Source organism: Mytilus californianus, unplaced genomic scaffold (assembly GCF_021869535.1).
Source record: "Mytilus californianus isolate M0D057914Y unplaced genomic scaffold, xbMytCali1.0.p SCAF_4, whole genome shotgun sequence".
In the NCBI taxonomy this organism is placed as follows: Eukaryota; Metazoa; Mollusca; class Bivalvia; order Mytilida; family Mytilidae; genus Mytilus; species Mytilus californianus.
In genome coordinates this window covers 33,510,052-33,526,174 of record NW_026262690.1, presented here as the reverse complement: position 1 = coordinate 33,526,174, position 16,123 = coordinate 33,510,052, and the positions used below count along the sequence as shown (strand labels likewise).

General features: G+C 32.5%; 1 protein-coding gene across 3 annotated transcripts in view; it reads right to left on the bottom strand.

Moving 5' to 3' along the window:
• Positions 1-6,268: 6,268 nt before the first annotated feature.
• The window catches only part of LOC127737940 (golgin-45-like), a 35,178-nt gene continuing 25,323 nt past the window's right edge, over positions 6,269-16,123 (bottom strand). For all 3 annotated transcript variants that reach the window (XM_052248904.1, XM_052248903.1, XM_052248905.1), the window contains exons 6-7: positions 12,531-12,750; positions 6,269-11,426 (exon numbers count right to left, since the gene is read on the bottom strand). In XM_052248904.1, coding sequence (XP_052104864.1) covers positions 11,262-11,426; positions 12,531-12,750 — 385 coding nt within the window. In that variant the 3' untranslated portion in view covers positions 6,269-11,261. The remainder of the gene's footprint in view (positions 11,427-12,530; positions 12,751-16,123) is intronic.

Below are 16,123 nucleotides of genomic sequence, written 5' to 3'. Positions count from 1 at the left end.
TGTCCAAAATCAAAATACATGGTTAGATTCAGCATATCAAAGAACCCCATATATTCAATTTTTGTTGAAATCAAACAAAGTTTAATTTTGGATCCCAACTTGGACAAACTTGAAAACTGGTCCCATAATCAAAAATCTAAACACATGTTTAGATTCAGCAGATCAAAGTACCCCAAGAATTCAATTTTTGTTAAAATCAAACTAAGTTTAATTTTGGACCCTTTGGACCTTAATGTAGACCAATTTAAAAAACGGGACCCAAAATTAAAAATCTAAATACACGGTTAGATTTGGCATATCAAAGAACCCTAATAATTAAATTTTTGATGAAACCAAACAAAAAAAAAGTTTAATTTTGGACCCTTTTGACCTCAATATGAACCAATTTGATAGCGGGCCCACAAATAAAAAATCTAAATACATGGTAAGATTCAGCATATCAAAGAACCCCATATATTCAATTTTTGTTGAAATCAAACAAAGTTTAATTTTGGACCCCAATTTGGACCAACTTGAAAACTGGGCCAAAAATCTAAAAACTAAATACATGTTTAGATTCAGCATATCAAAGAACCCCATATATTCAATTTTTGTTGAAATGAAACAAAGTTTAATTTTGGACCCCAACTTGGACCAACTTGAAAACTGGGCCCATAATCAAAAATCTAAACACATGTTTAGATTCAGCATATCAAAGAACCCCAAGAATTCAATTTTTGTTAAAATCAAACTAAGTTCAATTTTGGACCCTTTGGACCTTAATGTAGACCAATTTAAAAAACGGGACCCAAAATTGAAAATCTAAATACACGGTTAGATTTGGCATATCAAAGAACCCCAATAATTCAATTTTTGATGAAATCAAACAAAGTTTAATTTTGGACCCTTTTGACCTCAATATGAACCAATTTGATAGTGGGGTCCACAAATAAAAAATCTAAATACATGGTTAGATTCAGCATATCAAAGAACCCCATATATTCAATTTTTGTTGAAATCAAACAAAGTTTAATTTTGGACCCCAATTTGGACCAACTTGAAAACTGGGCCAAAAATCAAAAATCTAAATACATGTTTAGATCCAGCATATCAAAGAGCCCCATATATTCAATTTTTGTTAAAATCAAACAAAGTTTAATTTTGGACCCTTTGGACCTTAATGTAGACCAATTTGAAAACTGGACCCAAAATTAAAAATCTAAATACACGGTTAGATTCGGCATAACAAATAAATAAATGTGGTCAAAGATTTTACAAATCTAATGCGCCATACTGGTCTTCCTTTATAAATATGCATTTCTTTAAACATAATTTAAAAGCAGTGTAAGGGAAGTAACCAAAACGTTGTATTTGGATTACCTCCCTTACACTGTTTTAAATTATCTTAATTGTTCATTAACCATTACTTTATACATAATTTAAAAGCAGTGTAAGGGAGATAATTTCAATGATGTATTTGATTTATCTCCCTTACACTGCTTTAAATTATGTTTTGTACTAAAGTATTTGTCCATTAATGAGGACAACCTTGTTTTTCCCCCTTTTTTGCCCCTAATTCTTAAACGGTTTGAGCAATAACCCCCCAAAGCAAATCCTAACCATCCCTTTGTGGTATGGAAACTTGTAGTATAATTTCAGAGAGATCCATACACTGTTCCACAGTTATTGTCTGGAAACTAGAAAATGCTTATTTTTGGCCCCTTTTTGGCCCCTAATTCCTTAACTGTTGGTACCATAACCCCCAAAATCAATCCCCACCTTCCTTTTGTGGTATTGAACCTTATGGTAAAATTTCATAGAGATCCACACGACGCTGGACGACGACAACGACGACGACGACGCCAACGTCATACCAATATACGACCACAAAATTTTTTTTTTTGCGGTCGTATAAAAATCTAAACACATGTTTAGATTCAGCATATCAAAGAACCCTAAAAATTCAATTTTTGTTAAAATCAAACTAAGTTTAATTTTGGACCCTTTGGACCTTAATGTAGACCAATTTGAAAACGGAACCAAAAATTAAGAATCTAAACACACGGTTAGATTCGGCATATCAAAGAACCCCAATAATTCAATTTTTGATGAAATCAAACAAAGTTAAATTTTGGACCCTTTGGACCTCAATGTGGACCAATTTAAAAATGGGGCCCAAAATCCAAAAACTTAATACACGGTTAGATCCAGCATATTAAAGAACCCCAAGAATTCAAGAATAAAACCCCATTGAAATTGATCAAGAAATAAGCAATTTATACGAAGTATCTTCTTTTGCACAATACTGTGCAATTGAATATTTCTTGCTATTGCGCAATACTGTACAATTGACAATTTCTTGCTATTGCGCAATATTGTGCTATTGGATATTTCTTGCTATTGCGCAATACTGTGCAATTGAAGATTTCTTGCTATTGCGCAATACTGTGCAATTGAAGATTTCTTGCTATTGTGCAATACTGTGCAATTGAAAATTTCTTGCTATTGCACAATACTTATTATATAATAATTTACACATCCTGTTTGGTGTGTATCTCCTACCATATCATTATTATTTGCTTTTAAATATTAATCAGAAATAACCAACTTAAAATGGAAAATTTTAAAAGAAAAAAAAACGGAAGAAAAAAAAAAAAAGAAAAACAAAAAATCCCCCCTCCCAAATATTTTGAACCCCCTTATGATTCATCACCCCCAAACTCAATACCAGCCTTCCCTTTGTGGTATGGTACCTTGCAGTACAAGTCAGAGAGATCCATACACTTGAACACAAGTTATTGTCTGGAAACTAGAAAAATGCTTATTTTTGGCCCCTTTTTGGCCCCCAATTCCTAAACGTTTCGGGCAATTACCCCCAAACTCAATTCAAGCTTTCCCTTTGTGATATGGAACCTTGTAGTACAATTTCAGAAATATCCAAACACTTACACACAAGTTATTGTCATGAAACTAGAAAAATGCTTGTTTTTTGCCCCTTTTTTGGCCCCTAATTCCTAAAATTTTGAGGCAATTACCCCCAAAATCAATTACAGCATTCCCTTTGTGATATGGAACCTTGTGGTACAATGTCTGAGAGATCCATACACTTACACACAAGTTATTGTCTGGAAGTTACAAAAATGCTTATTTTTGGCCCCTTTTTGGCCCCTAATTCCTTAACTGTTGGTACCATAACCCCCAAAATCAATCCCAACCTTCCTTTCGTGGTATTGAACCTTATGGTAAAATTTCATGGAGATCCATTCACTTAAACTAAAGTTAGAGTGCGAAAACCAATGTGTCTTCGGACGACGCCGGACGACGCCGACGACGACGACGACGACGACGCCAACGTCATACCAATATACGACCAAAAAAATTTTAATTTTTGCGGTCGTATAAAAAGCTGACATGAAATAAATCTGATATACGGAATTTTTTCAGCAATTTAACTAATCAATAACCAAGCATTTAAAGATATACATAATTTTACATATTATTAATGTTAATATTGTTATCTGGTCAATCAAAAAATTTAAACAAAATAAAAACAAGAGGCCCCTAATTCCTTTAAGGTTTGGACAATAACCCCCAAAATCAATCCCAACCTTCCTTTTGTGGTATGGAACCTTGTGGTACAATTTCAAAGATATCCATACACTTATACACAAGTTACTGTCCTGAAACAAGAAAAATATGGTTTGGACAATAACCCCCAAAATCAATCCCAACCTCCTAAAATTTTTTATACAATCGCAATTGGACAACGTCAACTTCATACCATTATACATTTTGCGATTGTAAAAATAATTTTGGAAAAAGGAATGCTGATTTGTAGAAAATTATAAGTTTATCAAATAAAATGCTTCGCTGGGGCGCAGCTTGATACGACCGCAGAGGTCGAACCCTGAACAGTTGGGGCAAGTATTGACACAACATTCAAGCTTGATACAGCACTGAATTTGGATTGCAATTAAATATTTGACACAGCATAGGTTTCTGACACAGAATGAAAGTGGTCTAAGAACTTAAAATTTTTTTATTTACCTATTCATACATGTGATGGACTGTGAAACTCAGATCAGGAGATTGGGAAATTTTGGTCAGGAGATTAGGACTCAGATCAGGAGGTTTTAATCGACATTAATTTTGTTGTAAATGTAACCGTGTGCTGTAAAAATGGTCTTTTAAAGTGTGTTTTCTTCAACTTTCCATCCAATTTATTATGTTTATAGTACCCTTGTACTTATAAAGTTTCTCCATCTTTATATTCTACATGTTCAATCTAACATTGTTTTTTATCAGTATGTTCTTTAATTTTTTTACTTCATATTCTATAAAACAATCGTTGCAACCAGAACATTTGTTTAACTATCTGCATATAGTTTTTATTTATTTTTTTTTTTTTATCTTGCAAATAGTTTTATTTGCATACTTAGAAAATCATTCTATCTGTAAAATAAGGGTCATAGTTATTATATAAATTTCAATTTAAACCTTGAAAGGAAGTATAGAATCCTCAAATAATTTTCAAATTATTATTTTTTTATTTGTCCTAAGACATTTAAAATCATTTAATTACCATCCTTTTATGATTATTTGTTCAATTTATATTTTATTTATATTCTTTTAAAAATTTTCATTATTAAAAGGAAAGAAACTTAAAACAGGATAAATCAAGGGAAGTAACCAAATAAATACACAGTTTTTGTTACACAACCGCAGTTAGCCTGAGGTAAAAATCGTTGATTACCAGTATGTTTGACACCCAAGCTGACAAGTGAAGCCATATAATTATGCATGTTAATTGATTTACAGGTAAAATATAACTTCAGGTAATGTCAGTTACACCAGATGCCTGAGATGATATGTTGGCATTCATACACAGGATTTTTCCCTCTTCAACGGGAGGTCGGGAGGAGACCCCTGAAAACGGGATTATTGTACTCCCGTCGGGAGGTTCTCATGTATGCTATTCAAACCATATCATTATTATTTGCTTTTATATATAAATCAGAAATAACCAATTTAAAATTGAAAATTTTAAAGAAAAAAAATGAAAAAAAAAATCCCCCCCCCCCAATTTTTTGAACCCCCTTATGATTCATCACCCCCAAACTCAATCCCAGCTTTCCCTTTGTGGAATGGTACCTTGCAGTACAATTTCACAGAGACCCATACACTTGAACACAAGTTATTGTCTGGAAACTAGAAAAATGCTTGTTTTTTTGGTCCTTTTTGGCCCCAAATTCCTAAACGTTTAGGGCAATTACCCCCAAACTCAAACCCAGCTTTCCCTTTGTGATATGGAACCTTGCAGTACAATTTCATAAAGATCCATACACTTACACACAAGTTATTGTCTTGAAACTAGAAAAATGCTTGTTTTTTTTGCCCTTTTATGGCCCCTAATTACTAAAATTTTGAGGGAATTACCCCCAAAATCAATCTCAGCCTTCCCTTTGTGGTATGGTACCTTTCAGTACAATTTCAGAGAGATCCATACACTTGAACACAAGTTATTGTCTGGAAACTAGAAAAATGCTTATTTTTTGCCCCTTTTTGGCCCCTTGTTCCTAAACTTTTTGGGCAATTACCCCCAAACTCAATTCCAGCTTTCCCTTTGTGATATGGAACCTTGTAGTACAATTTCATAAAGATCCATACACTTACAAACAAGTTATTGTCATGAAACTAGAAAAATGCTTGTTTTTTGCCCCTTTTTGGCCCCTAATTCCAAAAATTTGAAGGAAATTACCCCAAAAATCAATCCCAGTATTCCCTTTGTGATATGGAACCTTGTGATACAATGTCAAAGAGATCCATACACTTACACACAAGTTATTGTCATGAAACTAGAAAAATGCTTGTTTTTTGCCCCTTTTTGGCCCCTAATTCCTAAAATTTGGAGGCAATTACCCCCAAAATCAATCCCAGCATTCCCTTTGTGATATGGAACCTTGTGGTACAATGTCAGAGAGATCCATACACTAACACACAAGTTATGTCTGGAAGTTACAAAAATGCTTTTTTTTGGCCCCTTTTGGCCCCTAATTCCTTAACTGTTAGTACGACGACCCCCAAAATCAATCCCCACCTTCCTTTTGTGGTATTGAACCTTATGGTAAAATTTCATTGAGATCCATTCACTTAAACTAAAGTTAGAGTGCGAAAACTAATTTGTCTTCGGACGACGACGCCGGACGACGACGACGACGACGCCAACGTCATGCCAATATACGACCACAAAAATTTTTTTGCGGTCATATAAAAATAAGAAAACAAATACTTAAATGGTCAACAATTTATTTATAACAGATATTGCAAATAACAATTGTACCACCACTCTTCCAAATGTATAGTAATGGCAATACAATAATGCTGTCTCATAAATATCATCGACAAATAACATGTAATAAATTCAGAATGAACATCAATGAAGAACAATTAGCATTTAAAATGAATTAAACTATATAACAGTCATTTAGTTTTCAATGATTGAATACGTATGATGAAGCTACAAAAATCTTTAGTGGTGGGATGGGTGTTTCATACGTAATAGTTTATATTTCTTTCTGGTATCTACAAATCATTTTATAAAATCATAAAACTTTTGAATATTCTAAATTTTACCAAAACTTTAGAATAATTTTTGTTGCTTTCACAATGCAATCTTTGCTACAATAAACTGTTGAAACAGACAATTTTTCTACAAGTGACTGTATATGTTTGAAACCTTAACTAATAATATAAAAATTGTTCAACAAACTATTAAAGGAGCATTAGCTGTCAAATTCATGTTCACTAATTTGACTCAAATTGTCATTTTGATTTAGAACATACTAAAACTTATATCCAAATTATAAAAAGTCTAAAATAAACAATTTCGATTCAAAATAGATGTACATTTGTATAGAAATCATGTAAAATTGGCACTTTGCTAATGATATTTTCAAAGCATTAAATAGATATTTTCTGTAATTATTGCAGTCTTCATACCATCTCTTTTCAACAAAATGACACACAAGTTTTTAGTACAAATAATTTGGAATGAATATATAATACCTAATACTTCTCCAATAAAGTCAGAAAATATTTCACTTAAATTACACATCAAATATGTACACATTTTCTATTGACACACTAATATAACAATACTTATATATATAACTCCTGATTATATAAGTATATAGTTAAAAGTATATTTTTTGCAGGGTGATTTACAATTTTTACATCATTTTAAACCCAGTGTATATGTATAGATCCACATAGAATACTGAAATAAATCATTTCTCTGATGAAGAATGGTAAAATACCATATAGCGGGTTATTTTCGCGGGTGTAAAATTTCGCTATTTAGGAGCATTAAAGTATATGAAAATTTTGGCGGTTTTTATTTTGGCGGATTCTTTAATCACAATTAAATATTTTGGCAGATACTGAAATAGTTGCAGTTAAAAAGTTGTAAAAATTGACAAACAAGGGTCTATTGTTATGGTTAAATGTTTGTTTTAGGTGCATGACCTGCATACAGTTAATCAATAGAATACTGGTACATAGTTATTTGTCACAGGTGTACAATCTTCTTGTAAATGTTACGGTTGATTAGTTAGGAAATTGACCGGACCTTTGATGTATTAATTAGATTATAAAATTATCATGAGTGACTTGCAACTTTTATATGATTTGACAGGATAAAATACCTGACAGCGTACCTTACACTCTTATATCATTATTTATTTTATTATGTAATGAATAAACTAATTAACACCTGACAGCCAGTGAAAAATGACCTTTGGCCTTTGTTGTTTTAATTAACATAAACCGTTATTGATCCGTCGAACAGGAAAAAATAGATATTTTCCAAAAACGCTTTAGCTATTAGAAAGTATCGAACGTATGCATAAATTTTCGCAGAATTTATTTTTCGCGATTTCCCCTGACCCGCCAAAATAAGCGAAAATAAACACCCCGCAAAAATAACCCGCTATACGGTACCTTATATAGCTACAGCAGGAAAAACACCATAAAGCATAAATGATAATTCAATATTTAAGTTTTCAAATTACTTTAACATAAAACTAGAGGCTCTAAATAGCCTGTGTCGCTCACCTTGGTATATGTGCATATCAAACAAAGGACACTCTCCAACATTGTAGATGAGAATACACTTCATGACAAAAATCTCTATTTTGTTGATCTTGTATTACTGATCTTTTAGTCTGTTTAGGTTCTCTCTCTATCTTCTTTAGTTTTTGCTCAAAACACAAAAGAGGGTAAAAAAATCCTCATCTAAAGGCAATCACACCTATGAAGAGTGAGTCTACTAACTATATCGGCAAAATTTGACTTTTTAATAGATCTTGCCTTGCTAATCATTTTTGTGATTAAAAGTGTTTATTTATCTATTATAATTTAAATCATATAAGGCATAATGGAATAAAAATGTTTCTCTCCAAATATCATAGTTTTCATAATAGGCAAAAATGAAAAAAAATGGTAAAATTTGTCATTTTATATGGGCAATAACTCCTATAAAAATTTGTCTAACAGTTTTGACGTATATGGACAATTGTTAGAGCTCATAATATTCTGAACATTTTTGCTACTTTCAGATTTTCTTTATTTACAACGGTTCAAAAAATAATAGATAAAATTTGCATTTTACCCCTATGTTCTATTTTTAGCCATGTCGGCCATATTGGTTGGTAGGTGGGGTCATCAAACACATTTTTAAAACCACATACTCTAATGATGATTGTGGCCAAGTTTAGTTAAATTTGTCTCGGTAGTTTCAGAGGAGAAGATTTTTGTAAAAGATTACAAAAATTTACAAATAAATTGTTAAAAATTGACTATAAAGGGCAATAACTCCTCAAGGGGTCAATTGACCATTTTGGTCATGTTGACCTATTTGTAGATCTTACTTTGCTGAACATGAAAGAAGCTTGACAAGGAGACCCCTCTCTGAATATAATTGTTATTTACAGTTTATCTCTATCTATAATAATATTCAAGATAATAACCAAAAACTGCAAAATTTCCTTAAAATTACCAATTCAGGGGCAGCAACCCAACAACAGGTTGTCTGATGCGTCTGAAAATTTCAGAGCAGATGGATCTTGACCTGATGAACATTTTTGCTCCATGTCAGTTTTGCTCTAAATGCTTTAGTTTCAGCGATATAAGCCAAAAACTGCATTTTACCCCTCATGTTTTATTTATAGCCATGGTGGCCATCTTGGTTGATGGGTGGGGTCATCAGATATATTTTTTAAACTAGATACCCTAAGGATGATTTAGGCCAAGTTTGGTTTAATTTGGCCACATAGTTTCAGAGGAGAAGATTTTTGTAAAAGATTACAAAAATTTATGAAACATTGTGAATAATTGACTTTAAAGGGCAATTACTCTTTATGGAGTCAATTGACCATTTTGGTCATGTTGACTTATTTCTAGATTTTACTTTGCTGTTAACAGTTTATCTCTATCTACTATAATATTCAACATAATAGCCAAAAACTGCAAAATTTCCTTAAAATTACTAATTCAGGGGCAGCAACCCAACCATGGGTTGTCTGATGTGTCTGAAAATTACAGATAGATCTTGACCTGATAAACATTTTTACCCTTTGTCAGATTTGCTTTAGTTTCAGAGATATAAGCAAAATACTGCATTTTACCCCCATGTTCTATTATTAGCCATGGCAGCCATCTTGGTTGATGGGCGGGGGTCATCAGATATATTTTTTAAACTAGATTCCCTAAAATGATTTAGGCCAAGTTTGGTTTAATTTGACCCAGTAGTTTCAGAGAAGAAGATTTTTGTAAAAGTTAACAGACGACGGACACCAAGTGATGAGAAAAGCTCACTTGGCCCTTTTGAGCCAGGTGAGCTAAAAAGGGAGATGTAATGTAATTACCAATGAGACAATACCCTTTTCCAAAATAAAATTAAAAAAACCCAGAAAGCAATAAATAAACCTAAATGTATAATGAAAACATCATACAGATGCCCAATAAACCTTCAACAGTGTAAACAATAGCATAAGCTCTGAAAGGTTATGATAAAAAAAACATTTTTTAGTATTGGATTATCTATCTGTTTTTTAAGTCCAACTTATTTTAATAATTAGAGGAAAAAAAAATAAAACAAATGTTTATTGAAATTAAAGAGAAAAATAGGATATACTGTCTTACTCTATTATAATTTCTACACAATAGCAATTTCAACTGTATTCAAATGTAGAAATTTTCACATACGGACCTTTTTCACATATATATATCAAGTTGGATTAATTGTCATATGTATGACTTAAAATTGCCATGTAATATTCTTATCAAAAAGTAATAATTGAATTCCGCAACAGTTACTCTGATTCAAGCAACATAAAAATTATCACTTATTTATTTCTGCATAAGTGTTACAAATAATTTCATCACAAAACTAATCATATGCATATTATGCACATATTTTTTTAAAAAATAAATCAAGTCTGAAACAGGCCAAATCAGTATTTGGACCATATATGTACAAACATGTTATATCATATATATTATATATTATAATAGCAGGTGCACAACTTCATGTCCTGTAGAAAAATCTCTACAAGTCAAGGAGTTGAAACAAAAGTGTGACGCAGATAATGACAAAGTAAGACAGAAGTCACACCTTTGCTGTGAGGCAACCAAAAAATATCATCAGACTTAATTTCAATATATGATCATCAATTGAAATTAACTTTTCTTAGTCTTCATAATTCTGGGTAAATATTAAAGGAAATGTGATCTGTTATCTCTTTTGCTGCAACTCAAAATGGTTTCCATTCCTTGGTTAATGATGGAAGTGTTTAACAACCTTGACTGGCTTTACAGCCCTTGGTTGTTGTTTTTTTTTACTTTTAAAATTTAAAATAAAAGGTAAAATCTTCTTGTGGCATTTTATAAGATCTTTGGCTACTAGCAATAAATATGCTGAATGAGGAAAAGTCACCATATGATTTTACTAAATATATTGATCATGTTGATATTTGTTACTATTTTACAAGTAACCAGAATGTACTTATAAGGATCATATGTTAATACACTCTTGTGGTCAGTTCATTTGTTAATGGTCCACACACTAAAATGGTCAGGAACAATAACATGAATAATTGCCTTTACCTACTGACACAAAATCACTGAGATATATGGTTATGATTAAAATAGCAACAAAATAAATGTTTAAAGTCTCAATGAAATTATATTTCAGGAGAACACATTAAAAGAAACAGTCTTAGTTATTATACAGCAGTTATTTCCCCTTCACAATGAGGACAACAGTTGAATGTTAAATTGTCAAATTTGGCTCTTGGATGATATCTTGGTACTACTGCTGACTCTGGGTTACATACTATAGCTGGATGATGTGATTTTATGTCATCTGTAGTTATTCTTCTTGACAAAATCTGCAAAACAATGTTGTGAGGTGAAAAATCTGTATAAATAAACATTTTTAGACAAATCTTCCTTTGTGTTCAAGAATTTTTGGTCTGTCTTTTTAATTTATTTAATAGTTACTGTTTATCTAACTTCAAGTGGCAATATATTACTGAGAAATTACCTGGAGTAATAGGTTTTCAAACATGATTGGATAATTTTGGTGAACATTCATAAAATTGATATCACTATATACTTATGTAGAAATAGTGGCAACAGCTCTTGGCACAGTATTGTAGAAGTGAATAGTTGTTGTATCATGAAAACATGCAATCTGATAATTTCGCGAATACAGCAATATGCTAACAGGCAAACTTATTCTATAAATGGAAAAATTAATGCAATTAATTGTTAAGTCTTAAATACTGATTAAACTTGGATATAGTGTAATAAAATTGAGTATGGAAATGGGGAATGGGTCAAAGAGACAACAACCCGACCATAGAGCAGACAACAGCCAAAGGCCACCAATGAGTCTTCAATGCAGCGAGAAACTCCCGCACCCGAAGGCATCCTTCAGCTGGCCCCTAAACAAATATGTATACTAGTTCAGTTATAATGGACGTCAAACTAAACTCCAAATTATACACAGGAAACTAAAATTAAAAATGATACAAGACTAACAAAGGCCAGAGGCTCCTGACTTGGGACAGACGCAAAAATGCGGCGGGGTTAAACATGTTTTTTGAGATCTCAACCCTCCCCCTATACCTCTAGCCAATGTAGAAAAAACAAACGCACAACAGTACGTACAGTAAAACTCAGTATAAGAGAAGTCTGAGTCCGATGTCAGAATAGGAAACAAAAGAAAATAAACAAAATGACAATAATACATAAATAACAACAGACTACTAGCAGTTACTGACATGCCAGCTCCAGACCTCAATTAAACTGTCAATATATTTTTATTACACCTTCAAGAAAATACAATTTACAATATTTGTTTTAATAAGAACACTCCTTTATTAGACCAATATTTCCATATTTTTAATGAGTGGATAACTGTAAGAAACTATTGCCGCCATTTAATGAAACTATGCATTCGACATGAATCAAGATAATTGATTACTAACCTCATAAGCATAGGACTCAGCATGTGTGAGTGTGTCCTCCCACCTAAGGTCCATATTTATGCTGATCTCTGGAGTCCTATTACTGGGTAACAGTCTATATTTAATGCTTTCTGACAGATTATGATTAGCTTTGGCAAGGTCCAGATTATTGTTAGAGTTCTGAGGGACTGACCTATGAATGTTCAAGGGGTCAAATGCTGCTCTAATCTGCTGTAAAGATCTGCAAAATAAAGTTACAGGTTTTAATTTGTTTAATACTACAGATTGAAAATGCCTGCATTTTCCAAAACTTTTGGATGACCAATTTCTGAAATCCGTAATGAGCCTTATAAAACTGGTCAAAACTTTTTTTCACAAATATGGAGATTTCTTGTGAAAGCATGATTCTTCTAGCAGGAATTACAAAAATGATTTTTCATTATAATAATATCATTAACAAGCATTCTGTGAGTATTGCATGGCAATACATAGTCCCCTACCAGTTAAAATGTCATTGTATTTGAACAAAATTGTAACTTGATCTATAACTTGTCAAGGTGTAAACTATATAACGAATATCAAGTCAATATCTTCAAGCATGACGAAAAAAAAGTGTTGAAAACTGATTATTTAAGTGAATTTTCTAAGTCCAAGGTTCATAACTCTGCACAAAATCATCAGACCGGAACAAAATTTGAAATTGATCTGTAACTTGTCATGATAAAACTATATACCAATTTTCCAATCAATATTTTCAAGGATGACGAAAAAAAGTGCAGATAAACTGTTAACACAGAGATATGTCTGTCCTTGACCTTGTTATATGCTATAAAAAAACATTTGCTAGTAGCCTTATCACATATTTTGATTTTTTTTATTCCAGTCATTGTTTTGGCATAAAGAGTTTTCTAATTCCGTAAAATGGGTGAAATAAACTCGTTTTTGGTTGTTCTACTTTTATTTGATGAAAATATAGCTTATAACAAATTTTGGAATGCTACTGAAATTTACTCAGAATTAATTTTTAGTCCTGAACAGTAAAATCTCTTTTATACAGGAGGCAAATCTTGTTATTCATCTCATTATATGCATCGGAAAAAATTGGTTTTAAAAACACATAAACTGTTAACACAGATATATGTCTCGCCTATTTGTTATTTTGATAATGCAAATCTTGAAATTAAAATAGTATTACTTTAATATGTAAGTTATGCAAATATTCAAAGTCAATGAACCCTGACTGAAGTACATGGCTAAACAATCTCCATAGAAATGAAATGTGCCAATGCTAATTATACAACTGCATACCAAATACCATTGACTTATCATAAGTCGTACCCTTTAAACAAACCTAAACATAAACATTAACTTGTAAACTATGTAAAAATTTCAAAGTTAATGAACCATGATGAGGGGGTGGGGCTATATAATCTCAATGGCAACGAGACTTGCAAATGCCAATAAATTTGCATACCAAATATCATTGACTTAACATTAGCAGTTAATCTTAAACTGATCTAATCACAAACTAATATATGTAAACTAAGCAAAAGTTTCAAAGTCAATAGACCATGACTGAGGGGGCTGGGCCAAATATTCTCCAAGGAAATGAGATTTACTAATGCTTATACAACTGCATACGGCTACCACTAAAGGTTCCCCTTAAACTGACCTAATCACAAACTAATACATGTAAACTAAGCAAATGTTTCAAAGTCAATAGACCATGACTGAGGGGGCCGAGCCAAATAATCTCCAGATATGCCAATGCTTATACAACTGCATACCAAATATCATTGACCTACCACTAGTAGTTCCCAATAAACTGACCAAATCACAAACTAATACATGAAAACTAAGCAAAAGTTTCAAAGTCAATAGACCATGACTGAGGGGGCGGGGCCAAATAATCTCCATGGAAATGAGATATGCAAATGCTGATACAACTGCATACCAAATATCATTGACCTACCACTAGTGGTTACCCATAAACTGACCTAATCACAAACTAATACATGTAAACTAAGCAAAGTTTCAAAGTCAATAGACCATAACTGAGGGGGCGGGGCCAAATAATCTCCATGCTAATGAGATGTGCCAATGCTAATACAACTGCATACCAAATATCATTGACCTACCGCTAGTGGTTCACCATAAACTAGGACTCATCACAAACTAATACATTGTTGACAACGCCGCTGATGCCGGAAACAGCATACCTATGTCTCGCTTTTTGACTCCGTCAAGGCGAGACAAAAAGCGATTATTTGAGTGAATTTTTAAGTTCAACTTGAACCGTAACTTGTCATGATAAAACTATATACTAATTATCAAATCAATATCTTCAAGAATGACAAAAAAAAAATGTGGAAAACTGATTATTTTAGTGAATTTTCTAAGTCAAAGGACCATAACTCTGCACAAAGTCATCAGACTGGATCAAAATTTGAACTTGATCTGTAACCGGTCTTGATAATACAATACCCCAAATATCAAATCAATATCTTTAAGCATGCAGAAAAAAAGTGTGAAAAACTGATTTGCCGGACTGACGGATGGACAGACAGACAAACAGACAGAGTGCAAACCTAAAGTCCCCTTTGACTTCATCGGTAGGGGACTAATAAAGCAATCAAACATTTTAACTGTTAATCAAATCTTCCATTTTAGCTTAATAGACTTATTGATAAAAGTAAATACAGTTTTGTTTATGAATTGACACAATGGATATATGTAACACTCAGAAACGTGTCCTTCCCCCCAAACGTGTCCGATTCCCCCAAACGTGTCCACATGACGTCACTGAACTGCAAAACATGTCTAAGTGTAAAAGGGTGGCAAAGCGTGTCATTTGTCTAAACGCCCAAACGTGTCCATTCCCCCAACCGTGTCCATATCAAGCTTAATTTTTTTTTTCTTTTACTGGAACTATCATTCGTGTCCATATTACAATAGGTACTAGAATTATTTGTATGTTCGCTCTAAATGAGCATGAAATAATTGCAACTGGACAATAAGCACCCAAACGTGTCCACATGACGTCACTGAACTGCAAAACAAGTCTTAATGTAAAAGGGCGCCAAAGCGTGTCATTTGTATGAACGCCCAAACGTGTCCATTTTTTAATAAACACCTAAACGTGTCCAATCCCCCAAACGTGTCCATATCAACCTTCATTTTTTTTTCTTTAAATGAACTATCATTCGTATCCATATTATAAATAATGTCGTTAAAATAATGCATGAAATATTTGGCACTGGACGTTATTTCTCTTGTTCGTGTGTCTTTAGTGATGCTCGAAACCTAAAATTTATTAAAAAACCTGAAAACCAGTTTATGATTTGAAGAGCTTTTAAAATATCAGAACTGTTGAAAAAAGAGGAAGTCAATTCTGCTAAAAGCCCGCCGTATGATCAATATAAAAGGCATCGTCGGAGTTTATTAGTAACACATAATTTACATAGTAAACGATTTTAAAATTCAACTGCACTAGATTTATTTGTATGTTCGCTCTAAATGAGCATGAAATACTTGCAACTGGACAATAAGCAAATTCAGTCAAAAGTTAATTCATATGTTACATATTAAATTTGCAATTATGATAATCTTTAACA